General features: G+C 35.5%; 1 protein-coding gene across 7 annotated transcripts in view; it reads left to right on the top strand.

Moving 5' to 3' along the window:
* Positions 1-17886, top strand: part of UBE3A (ubiquitin protein ligase E3A) — a 91418-nt gene that overhangs the window by 14081 nt on the left and 59451 nt on the right. For 3 of the 7 annotated variants that reach the window (XM_059371725.1, XM_059371724.1, XM_059371726.1), the window contains 4 exons: positions 10338-10401; positions 12517-12636; positions 14109-14321; positions 15949-15993. In XM_059371725.1, coding sequence (XP_059227708.1) covers positions 14170-14321; positions 15949-15993 — 197 coding nt within the window. In that variant the 5' untranslated portion in view covers positions 10338-10401; positions 12517-12636; positions 14109-14169. Of the gene's footprint in view, positions 1-10337; positions 10402-12516; positions 12637-14108; positions 14322-15948; positions 15994-17886 lie in introns of those variants that run through there. The other 4 variants (XM_059371727.1, XM_059371728.1, XM_059371730.1 and 1 more) reach the window with 4 other exon arrangements.

Genomic DNA, 17886 nt, shown 5'->3' with positions numbered 1-17886 from the left:
ATTTGATAGACATTGTAGACATTTTGATGGGTGTATGGTAGTATCCCATTGCAATTTCTTTTTCTTTAACTATAGTAAAATACATATAAAACCCATCATTTTAACTTTTTTTAAGTGTACAGTTCAGTGGCATAAAGTACATTCATGTTGTATGGCCATCATTCTTACTTATCTCTGGAACTTTTTCATAGTCCTAAACTCAAATTTTGTACCTTTTAAATAGTAACACTCTCCCGCCCCTGTTCTCTTCCTCCTCCCTCCAGCCTCTAGTGACTACTGTTCTACTTTCTGTCTCTAAAAATTTGACTCTGCCAGGTACTTATGTAAGTGTAATCATACAGTATTTGTCCTTTGCTTCTGGTTTGTTTCACTTAACCTGATAGCCTCAGGGTTCACTCATGTTACAGCATATATCTGAATTTTCTTTTTTCCTTCCTTCCTTCATTAATTTTTGTGAGGAGAGAGCACTCACACCCACAGATGAGCAGGGGGAAGGGGAGAGGAAGAGGAGAGAAGCAGACTCCAAAGCTGGGCTTGATCTCCATCTCACAACCCTGAGATCATGACCTGAGGGAAATGAAGAGTCTAATCCTCAAGTGACTGAGTTGTCCAGGTGCCCCTCCTTTTTAAGGCTGAGTAGTATTTTATTGTATGTAAAAATATCACATTTGTTTAACCATTCATTCACTGAACACTTGGGTTGCTGCTGCTTTTTAGCTATTATGAATAGGCTGCTGTGAACATGGGTGTACAGATAATCTCTTCAAGTCCTTGCTTTCAGTTCTTGCATGTTTAATTCTTGGAAATATACCTAGAAATAGTATTGCTAGGTCATTTGGTAATTTTGGAGGGGTGAATCAACATAACCATGTTGTACCCATGGTACAACTGTAGCATGGCTGTACCCATTTTACATTCCTACCAGCAATCACAAGGTTCCAGTTGTTCCACATCTTTGCTAACACTTGTTATTTTGTTATTTTTAAAAAATAATTTTCATACTAAAGGTTGTGAAAAATCATGGTTACATTTCCCTGATGAAGAATGATACTGAGAAGTTTTCATGTGCTATTAGCCATGTATATATCTTTTTTGAGTATCCATATATTTTGCTCATTCTTTTCAGGATACAAACTTTTTATTAGATGTATGTATTTCTTCTGTGTCATTACTGATTTTTTTGGTTAATTATTTTATTAATTACCAAGAGAGGAGTATTGAAATCTTCAACTGTAATTGTGAGCTTGCTATCTTTTCTTTCAGGTTTTGTCCATTTTCGCCTCATATATTTTAAAGCTGTAGATAATAGGTTCAGTCACGTTTAGATCTCTTAGATCTCTCTGATGGATTGATTCTGTATTGTTATTTCTCTGGTTCTCTGGTAATGTTCCTGGTCCTAAAGTCTACTTTGTCTGGTATTAGTATAACCACCACTCCTTTATTATGCTTCATGTTGGAATATTACATCTTTTCAAACCTATGTGTCATTATGTATATAATGTCTTTCTTTTAGACAATGTATAGTTGCATCTTTTGGGTTGATTTTTATAATTTCTTGCTTTCTGAGTGTTCAGTCAATTTGCATTTGTTATAATTCACTATATGGTTGGGTTTCAGATTACCAAGTTACTATACATTTTCTATTTGTTCCATCTATCTTCTGTCTCCCCTTTCCTGTTTTCTTTTGGATTGAGCATTTTTATAGAAGTTTGTTTGATCTTTGCTATTAGCTTATACCTTATTCTTCCTCTGCCCCCAGTGGTTGTACTAGTACTTAGAATATCCCTTGGTTTATATCAGTCTACTTTCAGAAATAAACCTCCAAGAGTATATTGTGAGAATTCTCATACAGTATAAATTTGTAGTCTTATATTTTACTTCTACATAAGGTATAAATTCCACAGTCTTATTTGTAATTATTTCTTTTAAATGGCTAATTGTTTTGTAAAGACATTTAAAAACCAAGAAATTATCAAACCAAGTTATTAAACGAAGTTTTTAAGCCAAATCATCAACATTTTTTATATTTATGCTCGTATTTACCATTTTCGTTTTCCTTTGTGTAGATTTTGTATAGATTTCTTTATGTATTTTTTTATTGAAGATTTTACTCATTTATTCCACAGAGACACAGTGAGAGAGGGAACATAAGCAGGGGCAGTGAGAGAGGGAGAAGCAGGCTTCCCTCAGAGCAGGGAGCCCAATGTGGGGAGGGGGGGATGCAGGGGATGTGGGGGATGAGGGGCTCGATCCCAGGACCCTGAGATCATCCTCTGAGCAGAAGGCAAATGCTTAATGACTGAGCCACCAGGCGCCCCTAGAAATTTTTGAAGTGCAGATCTTTTGGCCAAAAAACTTTAAGGTTTTATTTGCATGAAAATACCTCTATTTCTCTTTTACTGTTTTATTAGGAAAAATACTCAAATTCACAAAGGTGTGAAATAATTATAGAATGTAATTCCTCAGTTAACATTTTGCTTTGTGTCATATCTGCCCATCTATTTGTTTTATTTTTTTTTATTTTATTTTTTTTTAAAGATTTTATTTATTTATTTGACAGAGAGAGATCACAAGTAGGCAGAGAGGCAGGCAGAGAGAGAGGAGGAAGCAGGCTCCCTGCCGAGCAGAGAGCCCGATGTGGGACTCGATCCCAGGACCTGAGATCATGACCTGAGCTGAAGTCAGCGGCCCAACCCACTGAGCCACCCAGGCGCCCCTTGTTTTATTTTTTGATGCTTTTCAAAGTAACTTGCAGTTATTAGTATTCCTCATCCTTAACTTCAGCATGTATATTGTCAACTGAAACTTAGTAACTTATTATTAACTAAGTTTAGTTTATTGAATTTAACTGACTTTAGTATATTGTTCTAGTTATTTATTTCTGTGTAACAAATCACCCTTAAATATCAGAATTTAGTTTGCTTATGAACCTGTGCTTTGTGCAGAGACTAGAAAGCGTAGTTTGTCTTGGCTTCAAGCACGTCAGAGTGGCCTGATAATTGATGTAACTTGATAGTTGGAGGCTGGAATTATCTGAAGTATGGCTTACAAGTCTGGAGATTGATGCTGGCTATTAGGACTTCAGCTAGAGTTGAGGTCTAGAACACTTAAATACTGCCTTTATATGTATGTGGTTGCTTGGCTTACTTGCCAAGTGGCTGACTTACTCAATATGGCATTGAATGGCATTTTTATGACCTAGCATTAAGTCATAGAGCACCATACTCTCTTGACTGAAAGAATCCTAGAGGCCCCTCATATAAAGGAAAAAGGATATAGACCTCACCACCTGATGGAGAATGCCAGTGTTGATCTTGTAAGAAAGGCATGTGTGATTATATTGTGGTAGCAATCTTTGGAAAGTAAAATCTGCCACATATACCATTCTATGAGCTTTGACAAATGTGTACACCTTTGTAGCACTTAAGTCCTATAGAACCTAAGTTATAGAACCTGTACCCATTCCTGGTCAGTTCCTGTCCCCACATCACTTCTCCAAATCAAACATCGTTCTCATCACTTTCATCCTAGATTAGTTTACCTTGGACTAGAATTTGTATGAGGTTTCTTTGATTCAGCGTAATATTTTTGAGATTCATCCATGTTATTGCATGTGTAAGTTGTTTGTAATGTCATTCTTTTACTGTTTTCAGCTGTTAACGGATAAAGCTAAAGTAAACAATTATTTGAAAGTCTTTGTGGATATATATGGTATCTTTTCTCTTGGATAAATGCCTGGGAATGTGATTTTTGGGTTATAGGGTAGACCAGATCTTTTCTCCAGATTGGTTTGGTTTGTTTTTACACTCCTGCCAACAATAGATGAGATTTCCAGTTGCCTAACGTCCTTATCTAACATTTAGGGCTCTTAGTTATTTTGATGTAGCCATTCTGGTAGATGTATAGGTGTTTCTCTTCATATTTTGGAGGGTATTTTCACTTGATATACAATTCTAGATCTGTTTTTCTTTCAGCCATTTCTTTTTTTTTTTTTAAGATTCTATTTATATATTTTTAAAAGATCTTACTTATTTTAGAGAGTGTGTGCATGAGCGTAAGCAGGGGAAGGAACAGAAGACGAGGAAGAGGGAGGTTCTGGGAATGAATCTCAAGCAGACTTCTGCGCCAAGCACAGAACCCAGTGCAGGGCTTGATCGCTTGACCCCAAGATCGTGACTTGAGTCAACCAAGAGTCTGATGCTTAACTAACTGAGGCATCCAGGTGCCCCATTTTAGCCTTTGTTTCTGATGAGAAGTCTGTGGTCATACTTCTCTTCCTTCTGCTGTACTTAAAGTCTTTTCTCTCTGCCCCCTTTTGAGATTTTCTGTTTATCACTGGTTTCCTTTGTGATTATCCTACTTAGGTTTTATGGTTTCATCAAATTTGGAATAAGTGTCAACCATTATTTCTTCTACGTATTTTTTAAATCATTTACCTTCCTCTTACACGGTCCAGTTACGGGTGTGTTAAATCATTTGATCTTGTCCATAGGTCATTAACGTATTTTTTCTGGTCTTTTTGTCTCTCTGTGCTTGAGATTGCTTTGTTTTCTGTTTCATTGTTCCTTTTTTTTCTTCCTGTAGTGTCATTATACATTGTATTTCTGAAACTCCCATTTGATTTATATTTGTATTTTCCGTTTCTTACATAGTCTTTGAATTTTTGAGGATATTTTTAATAGTATTTGAAAGCCCTCATGTGCTGGTACCATCAGTTCATTGATTTCAGGGTCCATTGATTGGTTTTTCTCTTGGTTCTGCGTCATATTTCCTTGCTGCATATTTAGTAATTTCTTATTGGATGCTGCACATAATGGCCTGTTATTGAGTGACTAGATTTTGTTGTTTTTTTTTAGAGTATTAAACTTTGTTTTGGCAACCAACTAAGTAACTTGCTGGTCACTTTGATCCCTCAAAAAGCTATATTAGGGTGTCTTTATTTAAGTAGCTACTATAAAGTCATGGCCCTTCTCCACAAAATATCCCCAGTGTCAGTCTTCATTCTGGTTAGGGGGATTTTAGGCATTGTCCTGTATGAGCACTGGGAATTGAACTCACTGTTCCTCTTTTTCTAGCTTCAAGGAATCTTTTACCTTACAGCTTAGGAGCAGAATCAAAGGACTGCCAAGTGGCAGATTTCTGGAGCCTTTTCTCTGCATAGCTGCCCTCCTCTCATTCTGTTCTAGAGATTCTACCATTCAGCCTCTGGAACTCTTGAGTTCTTGGTTTTCATTTTAGTGATACTGTTGTTCTCGGATTAGATTTTCCCTTCATTGGCTACAGATTAGAAAGTGCCTCCAGACAGAAATCTAAACTGGGGGGCCCACTTTATTTCTCTTCATTCACTAATGGATCACAGTCCTGCATTTCCTGTTACCAGATCTGAAAACAGCTGTTTCATATGTTGTCCTTTTTTTTTTTTTTTTTTGACAAAAAGTAACTGTTAACACACTTCTCAATCTTTCTCTGGGCTTACCTTCTGTTCCACTTAACCTGTTTATCTAATACTCATAACTTACCTTTAAAAATAAACCTTTGTTTGAAGTATACATGAGAATGCATATAAAACGTACACAGAGCTTGTCAAACTTTCACACACTGAGCACATGTTTATCCAGCAGTCAGATCAAGAAATAACAGCAGCAGCAACTCTGAAGCCCCTTATACTCTTTGTTATTACCTCTGTCTCCCAGAGGAACCTCTATCCTGACTTCGAATAGCATAGATTAGATTTTCCTGTTTTTATGCTTTATGTAACTAGAATCCATCATTTTAAATTGTGTCTGGCTTCTCTCACTTAACATATTTATGACATTCGTCCACATTGTTGGTTGTAGTCATTGAGTTTATGATAGTTGCTGAATAGTATTCTGTTTTAGGATTACACTACAGTTTATTCGTTTTGCTGTTGATGGGCAGATACTTAGTTTTGATTTGGGACTACTTAGAATATTGCTGTTCTAAACATTCCACTAAATATGTACTCATTTCTGTTTGATGTATACTTAGAAGTGGAAGTTTTCAGTTTTAGAGTATGCATGCATTTAGTTTTAGTAAATACTCTCAGGTTTTTGAGAGTTGTACTGGTTTTAATTATTTAATATTTCATGGTTTAATCCCTGGCAGAACAAGTTTCTTGGGGAAAAGAGACATTATTCCTCCATTAGAAAGTGAAACTTTCTTGGTTATTGTGGTATGCTTGGTCTTCAGACTTTTGATTAAATTGGCATTGGATTAAATTTGTGTTAATTGGGGGGAAAATCATACTCTTGTTTGTTTATACATGAATTCCATTTGGAACTAGCCCACAATCTTTTGTCAGGATCCTGATTCTTTTTTGTTATTGATTTTGTAGAGGGAAGTTGTGGTGTCAAGAGAACAGTCTCTCCATTACTAGGAGAGTAAAAATATGGGTAAGATGAGCCATACCATGAACCAGGTTATAACTAGAAGCACTGATAAATGTATACAGATAGCTATAATACAAGGTAGAAAATAACAAATGATAGGATTGAAATTTATGTGTATTGTATTAGTAACATATAATAAGATCCAAAAGACTGTGATTATTTACAGAAGAGCTTTGAGAACTCTGTGAGATACAGCCTTTAGAATGAATGGAGTTTTTAATAGGGTATGGTAGATTGTTGGGGGATGGAATTTAGTTAGCAAGGGATAGGGAAGTATTTCTGAGTGAAGTGACCTAAGAAACAAAACAACTGAAGTCAGAAATTCCAGAGGCCAGCATGTAATAACCAGTAATTCAGGGATGGGACCAGATCATCAAGTACGTTGTAATAATGTTATGTATTGGGCAGTAAATATGAGTGGGTAGAGATCAGTGACAAGGACCTCATATGATATGTGGAGTTTGGAATTTATCCTGTAGGCATTGAGGAAGCATAGACTATTTTGAGCTTGACAGTGATATGAACAAAGTCAGGAAGATAATTCTAGTAGACGAAGTAAGGGATAAAAGCAAATGGGAAACCAGATGAAGTAATGAGGGTCTGTACTTTTTTGGTATGCATGGAGGAAAATAAAAAGAAGCAGGAGATATTTCAAAGGTAAAATTTACAGAATTTGATTATAAATTAAAAGCATGGTACAATGGAATGAGCATGGTCTTTAGAATCATACAACTTGTGTTTGAATCATAACCTTTATTTACTAGTTAAATGACCTAAATATAAATAAAGCAAGTCACCTAAGAGAAAACTCTCCTCTCTGTGAGCATCTTCAAGCATTAAAAGTATAAAAATGAATGATGCAGAGTCTGGACTGGCAAGTTTTGGCCAAATTGTGTATAGTTTGATCTGAAATGTTTGGGAAATCGGGTTTTATTCTGAGAGCAACCAAAAGGCAACAAAGGAAGAATTGGGGGTAGTGTTGGAATATGGGGGATTTCTGAGATAGAATTGGTAGCACTGGGAGAGCAATTTGTTTTACTGAGAAAGAGGGGCCTTCTGTTTAGAACATGACTCAGAATTTTCCAATTTGGGCAAATGGACTGATAGAGCCATTATTACCTCACAGGTTTTTCTTAATATGTGTGATAAATCTTGATCATGCCTCAGAGCTTAGTTTATATGTCACTTCATGAAGAATGCCTTTCCTGTTTTCCTGGATTAAGTCAGAACTCTATATACACTTACCATATTCTTACCATTTCTCCCTCACAACACTAAATTATGCATTGCAATTGCGTAATTTACTGTGGCTTTTATTTGTGCCCATTTTGCTTATTATATGAGGACAAGAGACTATGTTTGATGTCTTAACTGTGTTTTTATCCACTTCACTGGCACTCAATCTATTATAATTTTTTTAATTGTGATATAATTGATGTAGGAAATTGTATTCGTTTCAGCTACTAGACATTTTTTGAATGAGTGAATAAGAATTTGAAGGTTAACAGGTAGCAACCTGCATAGTGGTTAGGCTAAACAAAAATGAGAGGGAGAAAATAAAGAATGGTGACAACCAATTTTTTTCAGCCTCTAACCAGAAGAACAGCAAGATGAGGCACATTTAAGGTGGTATGACTTTTGGAAGATAACTGAGTTTGATTTTAGATGGTAATGATGCATCAGGTGTATGTGGTAATTGAGAGTAGTAGGCTTATAACTTAAGAGATAAAGGCTTAAAGATACAGAGTTAGGGATCCTAAGTGTAGAGGTGCTACAGAAGTGGATGGAATTGCACAGATGAAAAGGGACTTAGTGCAAGAAACTTGAGTGACCAAGACTTAGAGCTAGGAAGATGAACCAACAGACCTAGTTGCTGTCACAGGTAAAAGAGTGTATTACGGAAGTGAGAGGAGGTGAGGAACTATTAGTGGTGTGAAAAGCTACAGAAATAAAGTAGGATTAGGGGCCACAGGGTTTAGAATACTCTGAGGAGTGATTAACTTCTATAAGAAAAATGTCAGTAGATGGAAGGTTTTGTATATCAGAGGTTGAGCTAATCCTTTTCAGGTCTTTTAGCAGTTAAGGGAAAGAAAATAAGGACCTGGTACTCAGAAGGGTTAATGGAGTTGAGGGGTTTATGTGGGGAATACTATATGAAAGCAGTATTAAACATTTAGCCTAACTCCAGAATAGATGAGAATAGCCTTTGGTCATTTGTGAAATTTATAAATGTGGAAAACTTAAGAGTTTCAACAGGTTAGCTTTACCTATAAATTTAAGACATAACCACAGCGCAAAGGAGAAGGGAACTACTGAGGGAACACAACAAAAAAGTGATAGAGAAGATAGACTGTGAAATTAACTTTTGACCTAGGTTTAGAAGGAGGTGAAGGAAATAAGCTATTGGAGAGGAGATGAAGCACTTACCAGATGTAGTAATAATAATACAGAGAAGTGTGTGTGTGTGTATACACATATATATACATATATATATATGTATATATATATATATATGGCGAGTGAGAGTTGGAAAATGGATCATTTTAAGAATAATGAAAATGTTAGAGGGCAGATGAATGTAGACCAATGAAGGCATTTCTTATTAGATTTTATTTCTTATTCTTTGATTATTGTTAGACTGAGCCCTCTATTGGAGAGGGACTCAGATACAAATAAAATAATGGCACTAGGTCTGGTATTAGGGTGCTCATGGTAAATTTTCAAAGAGACTACCCAAGATTTCTGGTTCTTACAGCTTGTCTTACTTATCCGGTATCATTTTAAATTTGGTATATTTCCCTATGATTATGTGTTCCTATTCTTCTAAGGCAGGGTTTCTCAAATTGAGATCTGTGTATTGCCTGCAGTGTATGTTAAAAATGCAGATTCGTGTACCCCCAGTTTATGCATTGAATCACAGTCTTTGAAAGTAGAGATCAAGTATCCACTTTTTTACAGATTTTCCCAGCTGATTCTATTATTGGATAGATTGAAACTTGGTCCTCTAAGATCTTAAAACTTGGTTAATTAGGGGGGAAAAAGTGTGTGTGTACACACACACACACACACACACACACACACTTTTTCCCCCCTAATTAACCAAGTTAAAGTAAGTATATATATATATATATATACTGAGCATTTTCTGCCATCAACCTGTAGGGCACTGGGTGGGTTTCTTAATCTTTGAGAGCTGGTTTTTTCATATATGGTAAAAGGAAATGCATTAAAATATTGCAGTTCTTGTCCACTGAGAAATGCTGTGATCATAAACAAATGAGTTAAGAATTTACAGTGATTATTTGGGTGCTCAGAATTTGGTTTTTGGTGCATTAAGTTTTGATTTAAGAAATAGTCATTGCTATCATGTATTGAGCTCCTGTTATGTGTGGGGAAGCATTGTCTTACATACTTTGAAAACATTTTGTCTAAAACTCACAAGGACCTGACACCTGAGACTCAGAAACTTAAGGACCTGCCCCAAGGCTGCTAATCCCAGGAGGTAGTGGACAGGTGCCTGTAAAATGCACCTAACATAGCAGATGCTCAGCATAGAGAATTTAATTAAAAGCTAAATTGTTTTAGGTATCTGAAAGAATTAGAGGCATACAGTCAAACAGTTTTCATACATTTTTAGCCCTTTTGGAAGGAGGGAAGAGTAAAGAAATGGCAAGCTCTAAGCTCTGTGGATGAATATGGGAAACATGGCTCTGTCAGCTGAGAGCACTGAGGCAACAGGGCCTGTCTAACCACCTTTGCTTGTATCCCAGCAACAACATTAGGGACACTTGTCTGTTCCTGTGTTTTTGGATATTCGTAAATACTAACAAAATGAATTTCCTTTTAATGAATTTTGGGGAAATTTTTCTTTTGAGTTTACTCAGTTGTTTATGTGAAAAGAATTGAGTGAGGTGTTTTATATTTTAGGTTAAAAATCTGTAAGAACCTGATATTAGAATTCACCAGCTCTTCAGAAGTTTGGCGAAATATGGTATGTTTCTGTTTTTATTTTTTGGAATTCAAAATTGCATGTATATCTTAATGTCATAGTTAGAATAATGGCAAACATTTTCAGCATATTTGGGCACTTGCCATTTTTAAAGCATTATGCTAGGTACTAAATCACTGTGCTACCAGGTAGACCATAAGGGATATAAGTGGGATTCTGAAAGAAATCAGAAAAGGTTAGTGTGTCGTGAGAAGTGAAATCTTACACATGAGGAGATTGGATGGGGCAGGTTTGGCTATGTGAATTAATAATAGTTTCCATTTGTTGAGCTCTATGTGCCAGGCACTGTTGTGAGTGGTTTATATGTTTGTTTGTTCATCCTCAGGACAGCCCTCTGAAAAAGACACTATTACAGTCTTAGTTCTCCCTGTAAATGAAATGAGGCTCAGAATGGTTAAGAAACTTGCCCAAGAGTTGCCATCTAGTAAGTGACCAAATAGGAACTTGAATCCAGATTGGCTCTGAAGCTTGTTTGTGCTCTGTTGAACACCAGACCTCATAAAAAAGGAGACTTGTAGAGATAACTTGACTCAGTAATTTTCAAAAAAACATGTCGCTTTTCAATGAATTAATTTACTTCAGTTGATTAGTTAAGAGATATTTTAACTTTATTATTTTTATATGACTGATAAGAAAGTTAGACTTGAGTCCTCTAAATCTACATACACATTTAGTCGTACGAGAGAGAACCCAAGAGGGAATGTTGTTCATTTCAGGAATGCCATTTCCTCTTCCTCATGTTGCCTCAGTAATGTCCTAGGCTCTTATTGGGAGACATGTAGCTATGATAGGGAAATTGTATTATTTCTTCCAAGGATTAGGAGTCCCATTTATTGAAGTCACCTAAAGTTAATTATATATACTAAGGTCAGCCTTCACCCTTATTTGAATTCGAAGCCCCAGTGTATAGGCTGCTGCAGAGGTCTGGGCCTGAGCACTGATATTTCAGCTCTTCTCTTGGTATTCTCAGGTACCTTACTATTTTATATTGAGTTGGGTCCATGCTGGTAACTACCTTCTATAGTTGTCTCTTGTCACTTTGAAGGTGTTAACTGTCAAGGGTATTGTTTCTCCCTCTTAATTTTCTCATTTTCCTTAGTTCACTTTTCAGATTTGGCCTGGATATACAGTTGGTAGGGAAATAATTAAGGGGGAAAACTAGCTGCACAAAACGAGTTCTCCATACTGGAATATTTCAGATGTGTATCTTTGCCAGAACTATATATAACATTAGGATGCCTGATGAACCATGACACTCAAAGTTCAGCTAAGGCCAGGTAAGGGAATCAAAAGATCCTAGATTGAGAGAGGAGGACATATTTTTATATTTTGCCAATCTCTTTCATGAAATTAAGTACTAGTGGATTTGTGGCTGAGAAAGAATAGAACAGATTTTCATGAAATACCGAAGAGGTTTGAGCTAATGTTAGATTACCTTACTTAAATATAGAATAAGTAGGACTAGACTCTCTCCCTCTCTCTCTCTGTGTGTGTGTAATTATCTGTTAAGCATTTGGCTACCTGGAAAACCCTGTCTCATTTAAACAATTGCCGTAATAGTGGGATCTCAATCCACATTATGATTCTTTGCTCAATTACATGTATATAACATATGGAAACTCTTGTATTGTAAGACCAAGAAATTCTAACCGTTGATAGGAAGTCAGTAGATCTGAGTTTTAATCTTAACTTCAGCACTAATTCTAAAGTCTTGGGCAAGTCAATTAATCACTCTAAGTCTGCTTAATTTGTTTTTTGTTTGTTTTCTTAAATTCTTACTGTAGTATCTGCCCTAGTTAGGTAGAGCCAAAGTTGTCAGGAGACTCAAGCAAGATACTGTTGACCAAAGTGCTTTGTAAACTGTTAACACTCCATAAAAGTACAAGAGATTATCACCACATTTTCTCAAGAGAAGAAATCCTTTAAGGGGAAAAAAATAATGCTGGAAAATAGTCCTTAAAAACATTTCTATAATAATTACTCTTCTGATGAATGTTGCATTGACACTTAATTTGAAGCTTTGGAGATTATTTTTTGAACAGTGGATTGGATTTATATATTAAAGTGTTCTAACTAAAGATTTGTTTAATTTATTAGAGTTATTAAACCTACGCTCAGATCAAGTTAGCAGCTAGACTGGTGTGACAACCTGTTTTTAATCAGTGACTCAAAGCTGTGATCACCCTGATGTCACCGAATGGCCACAGCTTGTAAAAGGTAATTTTGAATGTTATTTTACAGCCTTTAAAAGGCTGTTACTGTAAAGTAAAATACATGCTATAAAAAATGAAGAGAATGTATAGTTGGCAGGAATGATGTGAATACCTAAGTTTTAATGTGCTTCTCCATTAAATATCTTTCCTAAAATAATTTATGCTCCCCCCTCTCCCCGGCCCCCAACCTATGTGCATAAGTAAACAGGAAAGTATTTCTTAAAGATTTCAAGTTTTTTAGTAAGCATGTTACTATGAACATTATAAACACTATGAAAAAATTCTCAATGCGCATTTTAGGTGGTGTGAGTTTTAACTAAAATGCTTCTCTAGGAATTTTGAAACTTTAGTAAAACTGGTATAATTTACTTTCCTAAAGAGTTAACAGTGGAGGTTAAGGAGTGGCTTATAGGCTAGACAGGCTGCACCAGTTATTGGAAATGAGCCTCCATATGACTGTTCAGGCTCATCATGCAGTATTTAGATTTGGAGGCATTTTGTGATCACTTTTCTGTGATCTAAATCAAGACTTCCAAGATTTATTTTTTATTTTCTAATGTTACTTATTATTTGTTTTGAAATTTCTTTTCTCGTTTCTTAGTCTGACAAACTTTAGGCTAACCTAAGTCAGTAACTTTCTGGTTCCCCCCCCCCCCCTTCGATTATGTTCTGAATTTGGTAAAGTTAGAGCATGTACTAGATCCTTACTTCCCAAAACTGGACAGTAATGAGACTTTTTAGTGGCCAGGGTAAAGCTTGGAAACAAATGCTAGATGTTAGGTGATTTCATAGTTTTGGAAATGAATGCTAACTTTAGGATATATTTTGGTAAGTTATTTATAGTATTATAGAAATATAAGCAGAATGACTAGAAATTTATTCAGACATGTACTGTTATTACTGCAAGAAATGTGTTTCTGTTAATTCTTTTTATATTCACTTTTCTTTTAATTAAAAACAGTTTGCGTTTTGAGTAGAAAACAACTTGGGCTAATAACCATGTTTATGAGACCCAGGATAGACCTGTCTTTTATCCCATTCTTACTCTTCTGTTCTCCTGTTAGACTGAATTGGTTTAAATCACTTGGTTTGACAAATAAATGGTTTTTGTAGCTCTCTTGAGTATATGTTAATATTAAGTGATAATCCACTATTTTATAATTTGGTGACAGTTTGATCTAATGTTTACATATTTTCTCGTTTAGGGAACAGAAATCGGAAAACAGTGTAGTTACCATTTGATGATGTATTTAACTTCTGTCCCATTTCTCAAAACTTTGTAGCAGTTACATATTGTGCTTCTAAGACTCCGATTTGTTTTCCTTCTGCTTGTGTCTTACCTTTTTGCAGTAGTATTTTAATTTTCCTGTCATTGTGTCCTCATTTTTTTCCCTCTCTCTTTCTCTTTCCCTCTTAATTTTTAAAGTTTTGCCGCCTGCGTGTTTGAAAGCTTCTAATCTGCCTCTCTTCCCTTAGTGCCAGCAGGTTTATTTTTTGTTTTGCAAGCCTGCTCTGCCTCCTTACAGTATGACATCTGATGCTGGAGGGTCGCACTTTCAAAAATGAGTCAGCTGGTACATGGGGTTATCATCAGTTTTTAGCTCTTCTGTCTGAGACATACAAACAAGTTTGGAAGCAATCTTGGGGTACTTACCCACAAGGCTGGTGGAGACCAGGTGTGTCACAAAGGTGATTTGCTTGCTCCCTGGGGGAGAGGGTGGAGTGAAATTTTTGCATTTGTGTCAGTGCCAAGTCACTGCCACCTCCAGCATGCCCCAATTTTTAGTTCTAATATAATTGTGCAAAATTGAAAATGTAAAGATACTTCAAAGAGGATCTAAAATACCAAAATATTTGAGCTGCTGGAGTTTTGCCTTTTTTTTTTCCTTTCTTTTCTTTTTCTTTCTTTTTCCTTTTTTTTTTTTTTTTTTGCATTCTTGTCCTTGGACTCTGAGTGAACTGCAGTGAAGGGTAATTTTGAAAGTCTAATAAGTAAGATTTTTAAAAGCTAAGAAATGTGGAAAACAGTTTGTTTCCTTTCCTTTTTCTTTTCTTCCTTTTTTTTTTTTTTTTTTTTTTTTTTTTTTTTTTGCTGGTGGCTCTGATTCTAAGATTCTTTTATTAAAGTTATTCACAATTTGAAATCTCAAGTCAGTGATAAATTTACAGATAGGTTGTAATGTCATTTGGAAAATTTAGTTTTTGATCTCTAAAAAAATTTTCTGAGAATTTGAGTTAGCAATCAATACTATGTTGATTTAACTTAGTATATATTGACTGATGCTGTTTATAAAACTGAATAGGGTAAGAGGAATTTATTTTTTTAACTGCATGGTAGGAATAGGCAAAATTCATTCATACCCCCAAATGAAAATAAGACTTTTTAATGTCTTAGAATTTTGAATATTTCTATGCAAGTTAGTAACAGTATATTGAAAAAGAATAGAAGACAACTGGCAACTTTTTATAATTGAAATCAGTTTACAGTTATCCATAGTAAAATTTTAATACCCCAGCTTGGTATACTTTTGATAGGTAGTGCATCTTGCCAGTATATTTTCAGGGAAGGTTAATTTTATTGTTGAACTAAAATAATCATGATTAGAATGGTAAATCTGACTTAAAGTGTCTCAGAATTCACTAGGCCTATTAGATTAAATTATTTAGAGCAGAAGTTAGCAAACTTTTTCTCAGTGGGCCAGATAATAAATAAATACTTTAGACTTTGTGGGACATATAGCTCTGTTGGAGTTTCTCAACTCTGCTCTTGTAGTATCAAAGCAGCCATAGATAATATATGTAAATGAATGAGTTGTGACTCTGTTCTAATAATACTACAAAAATAGATGCCTGACCCAGGCCTTAGTGTGTTGTCCCAGGAAATCGTTTGCTGACCCCGACCTATGTATCATTTGGGACTATGAATACCAGTGAATACTTTTAGTATTTTGGATAACTAATAGTTGGCTGCAGAAAGTTTCATAGTTATATGTTTTTATTATAAATATTTGACTTTGTGAATAATTATGATTCATTATACATTTTACTCCTTTGTATGTTGGTATCTAAATGTAGTGTTTACAGTTTCCTTTCCTTAAAAAAATGCACTGACTTTTTTTATTAGTCCAGCTTTTATAATAAACGTGTTGAATGGCAATCTAATTTGATCACTTTTTTCTTCTGTTGAAATCTTTAGTTACTTTTGAAACTGTTAACGATTAAATCTTGTTTTCAAAATTGTCTACTAATATAACATGTCTGCCCCTTTTTGGAATACGGAATATTTTGCTTAATTTTCCTCAATTGCATTTTACAGATCACCAGGAGAACCTCAGTCTGACGACATCGAAGCTAGCCGAATGTAAGTGTAACTTGATTGTGGCTGTGGTGTCTTCTGAGTTACCCTAGATTGCTTTAAAGGTATTAAATTATTTGAAAATAATTTCTAGTTATAAAAGAGTAATACATTAAAAAATAAATTGGGAGAGAAGAGTGTACCTATTTTCCTACCAAATAAATACCTCTAAACTTTGGTACCATGTCACTAAATTTCTGCATTTAGATAGATGTAGACTCCTGGATTATAATGTGTTTTTGGTTACCTAGCAGTTGTAGGGAAATAGAGAGGGGAAGGAGTTCAGGTTACTATTTTTCCTACCAGATAAATACCTCTCAACTTTGGTACTGTGTCACCAGATTTCTACTTTTAGATAGATAGTTGTAGACTCCTGGATTGTAATGTGTTTTTGGTTACCTAGCAGTTGTGGGGAAATAGGGGAAGGAGTTCAGGTTAACGATCATTTATTAAACACTCCTTATTCAGCTGGTGATATGTTGTGGATACAAAGATGTGTAATAATTAGTTCCTAACCCGCAGAATTTTATAGTCTACTCAGTTTGAAAGAAGCAGATCTTTAGTCCTGGTGGTAGAAGGATACCATTATGCAACAGGAACATAAAGGAGTACTAGTTACCTAGGTACATAGTAGGAACCTAATTCATGTGGTAGTGGAGTAGGTACCAGGGTAGGCCAAATTAAATCTTGAAGTGTAACTGGGAATTAGGTAGCAGAAACCATTGGCAGGGTTATTCTAAGCAGAAGTGTGGGTGAAGTTATATAGCAGCATAATGAGCATAGGGAACAGTATGCAGTTGAAGATTTTTGCATCATAAACTGAAAGGCCCAAAAATGAGGAAGGTAAGACTTGATGGAAGGGCTAGAGCTTTGCCTGCTATGTAGAAGACCTAGGCCTATTTCATAGGTATTTGGGAGTCAATAAAGAATTTGCTAAGGAAAGGGTAGTAAACCTTGTTAGACATAAAATTTTAATAGTTTTGGCAGCAGAGAAACAGTATTGAAGAGAAGTGTGTGGTGGTAGGGTAACCAGGGCTTTAGTAGTTCAGTCAGTGAAAGCCTTAAAAAGACACTTGACCTAATAGAAATTTTTTTTTAAAGATTTATTTATTTATTTATTTGACAGAGAGATCACAAGTAGACAGAGAGGCAGGTAGAGAGAGAGAGAGAGAGAAGCAGACTCCCTGCTTAGCAGAGAGCCTGACGCAGGACTCGATCCCAGGACCCTGAGATCATGACCTGAGCCGAAGGCAGCGGCTTAACCCACTGAGCCACCCAGGTGCCCGACCTAATAGAAATTAAAGATAACATTCTCTCTGGCTGTAAGACAAATATTTAGAAAGTGAAATAGATAAGACTTCAGAGTTGGTTATAAGAATTTAAGAAGTTTAAAGTAATGGGAAGGTGGTAATTATTGAAGTAAAGTTTTTGAGGTAGAAAGGGTTAGAATGAAGAATATAGGTATAGGGATTGCTCTTGAATAAGGGCAAAGACCCCATCTTGTTAAACTAGAAGGAGGTAAAGTTGGATATGTGATGTTAACTGTGTTTGTAGGTGAGAATGGGAAGACAGGGTCATTTTTACCTGAAGTATTTTCTCAGTAAATTTGTTTCGGTCTGCTACACCACTGTTTGTCTCCTCTGAGATGATACTAGATACTTCTTGTAAAGGAGGTTCAATTGTTGAGTAAGTTTAGAAACTAGTTAAACAGGTTTCTTTACTGAAAATAATGGAAATATACTTTAAAGTGCTGTTACACATTGTGAATCTCCAGGAAGCGATTATAAGAAGTATTTCTCAAATTTGTGTGTCTGTGTAACCTTTTTTTCCCCCAAACTTTTTTTTTCCAGTAAAATACATGTAACAAAGTTTATTTTTAACTTTATTTTTTTTATTTTT

The sequence above is a fragment of the Mustela nigripes genome, chromosome 13, assembly GCF_022355385.1.
Source record: "Mustela nigripes isolate SB6536 chromosome 13, MUSNIG.SB6536, whole genome shotgun sequence".
NCBI lineage: Eukaryota > Metazoa > Chordata > Mammalia > Carnivora > Mustelidae > Mustela > Mustela nigripes.
Note: the sequence above shows the minus strand (reverse complement) of the source record. Positions and strands in the feature narration are given on the sequence as shown.